At 66.5% G+C, this 1,396-nt stretch overlaps 1 protein-coding gene across 1 annotated transcript in view; it reads left to right on the plus strand.

Moving 5' to 3' along the window:
- Window positions 1-843: 843 nt before the first annotated feature.
- WSCD1 (WSC domain containing 1) overlaps window positions 844-1,396 on the plus strand; it is a 12,099-nt gene continuing 11,546 nt past the window's right edge. The window contains exon 1 of the mRNA XM_077746878.1: window positions 844-849. Within this exon, the coding sequence (XP_077603004.1) occupies window positions 844-849 (6 nt within the window). The remainder of the gene's footprint in view (window positions 850-1,396) is intronic.

Here is a 1,396-nt window from a genome sequence, read left to right on the forward strand (position 1 = left end):
AGGCGTTTCTTCCTGCTGCGGCCCCTCGGGTCTGTCATGTACGTGACCCCGGGGTCCCGGGTCCTGAGCGTGAGCTGGTGCCTGTGGACAGGCGTGGGGGGCGGCCTGCCAGCTGACGGGCGGCCTGGCGCCAGCGGGACAGAGAGGTCCCTCCAGCGGGCAGACACTGGCGAGGGTGACCTGTGCCCTCCACCGCCCCGAGGTCTCTGTGAGCCTCGACTGACCTGGCACGGCGGAGTGCGGTCTCCAGCCACCGCGGCCCTCACCCCGCGCAGCCTCTCCTAAGTCGGGGCCTGGGAGCCGCGTCCGGGTGGCCGTCAGGGGAGAAAGGAGTGGCTGGAGTGGTCGGGGGCGCCCGTCAAGGCCGGGCGGGAGGCAGAGTGTGGGTGCAGGTCCGCACGGGGCAGGCGAAAAGGGGCTGGGGCCGGGTGAGGCAGGTGAGTGGATGGTTGGGGAAACTGAGGCACAGAATGTGGCTGTAACTTAGCTGAGGTCAGAGGCGGCATCAGGCGCGTTCACAGACAGGACGGTCGTTCCCGGATTCGGTCCCGGGAGTCGAGGTTGGTGGGTCCACTTCCCCAACCCCCTCGGCAGGCGGCCCAGGGCCCCCCGCTGGGGACCGCGATCCTGGCCGGAGCACCGTGAGCCTCGCCTGCCCGCCAGGATCTTGCCACAGGAGGCCGTGGGCGTGTCCCCCCCCCGCCCTCCCGCTGCGAGTGCTGCGCGGTGCCCGGCCTGACGTGCTGGGGGAGACGGCAGTGTCCGCATCACGGGCGCCCCGTGCACGGCTGGCACTGCCACCGGCTGAGGGGGCAGCGTGGACCGTGTGAGTCCCCGCACAACATGGCGGTGCGTTCACACGCCGCACGTGCCCGCTCCGTGCTCGCCTTCTCGGGGCGTCTCTGGGAGACCCCTCTGAGTCGGGGTGACGGGCAGGGCTGTGTCAGGCTCCCCCTTGGCGGGGTCACGTCCCCCCAGTGTCCAGGCGAGGGCTCAGCCGTCCCTGGCGCTATCGATTCCCACGCGGGACGGCTGTCTTGCAGCCCAACACACGTCTACATGTCCCCCTGGACTGCGGGGTTTTTCTTGCAATGTCTCTTCCCCTTTGCCAGCTCTTCTGTGTTTCAGCGAAGGTCGGACTTTCCGTAACTGAGGTCTTCCCTCTGGGTCACAGGAGGTGACAGAAACTGCCTGTCAGGACATTGGTGGAGGCAGGGAGGCCTCTACAGACCCAGGGCTGGGCGGGGCGGGGTGGNTTCTCAGAAATAAAACATTTTAAAAAATAAAAAAAAAAAACTATAAAGGGCTTCCCCCCGTGTTTCTCCGAGGACCCTTCTAGCTCCACAGGAGAAGCATGTTTCTGTCTTGGGCTTCATGCCCAGATTCACCGATTCTG

The sequence above is a fragment of the Crocuta crocuta genome, unplaced genomic scaffold (genome assembly GCF_008692635.1).
Source record: "Crocuta crocuta isolate KB4526 unplaced genomic scaffold, BGI_CrCroc_1.0 scaffold139, whole genome shotgun sequence".
NCBI classification, from domain to species: Eukaryota; Metazoa; Chordata; class Mammalia; order Carnivora; family Hyaenidae; genus Crocuta; species Crocuta crocuta.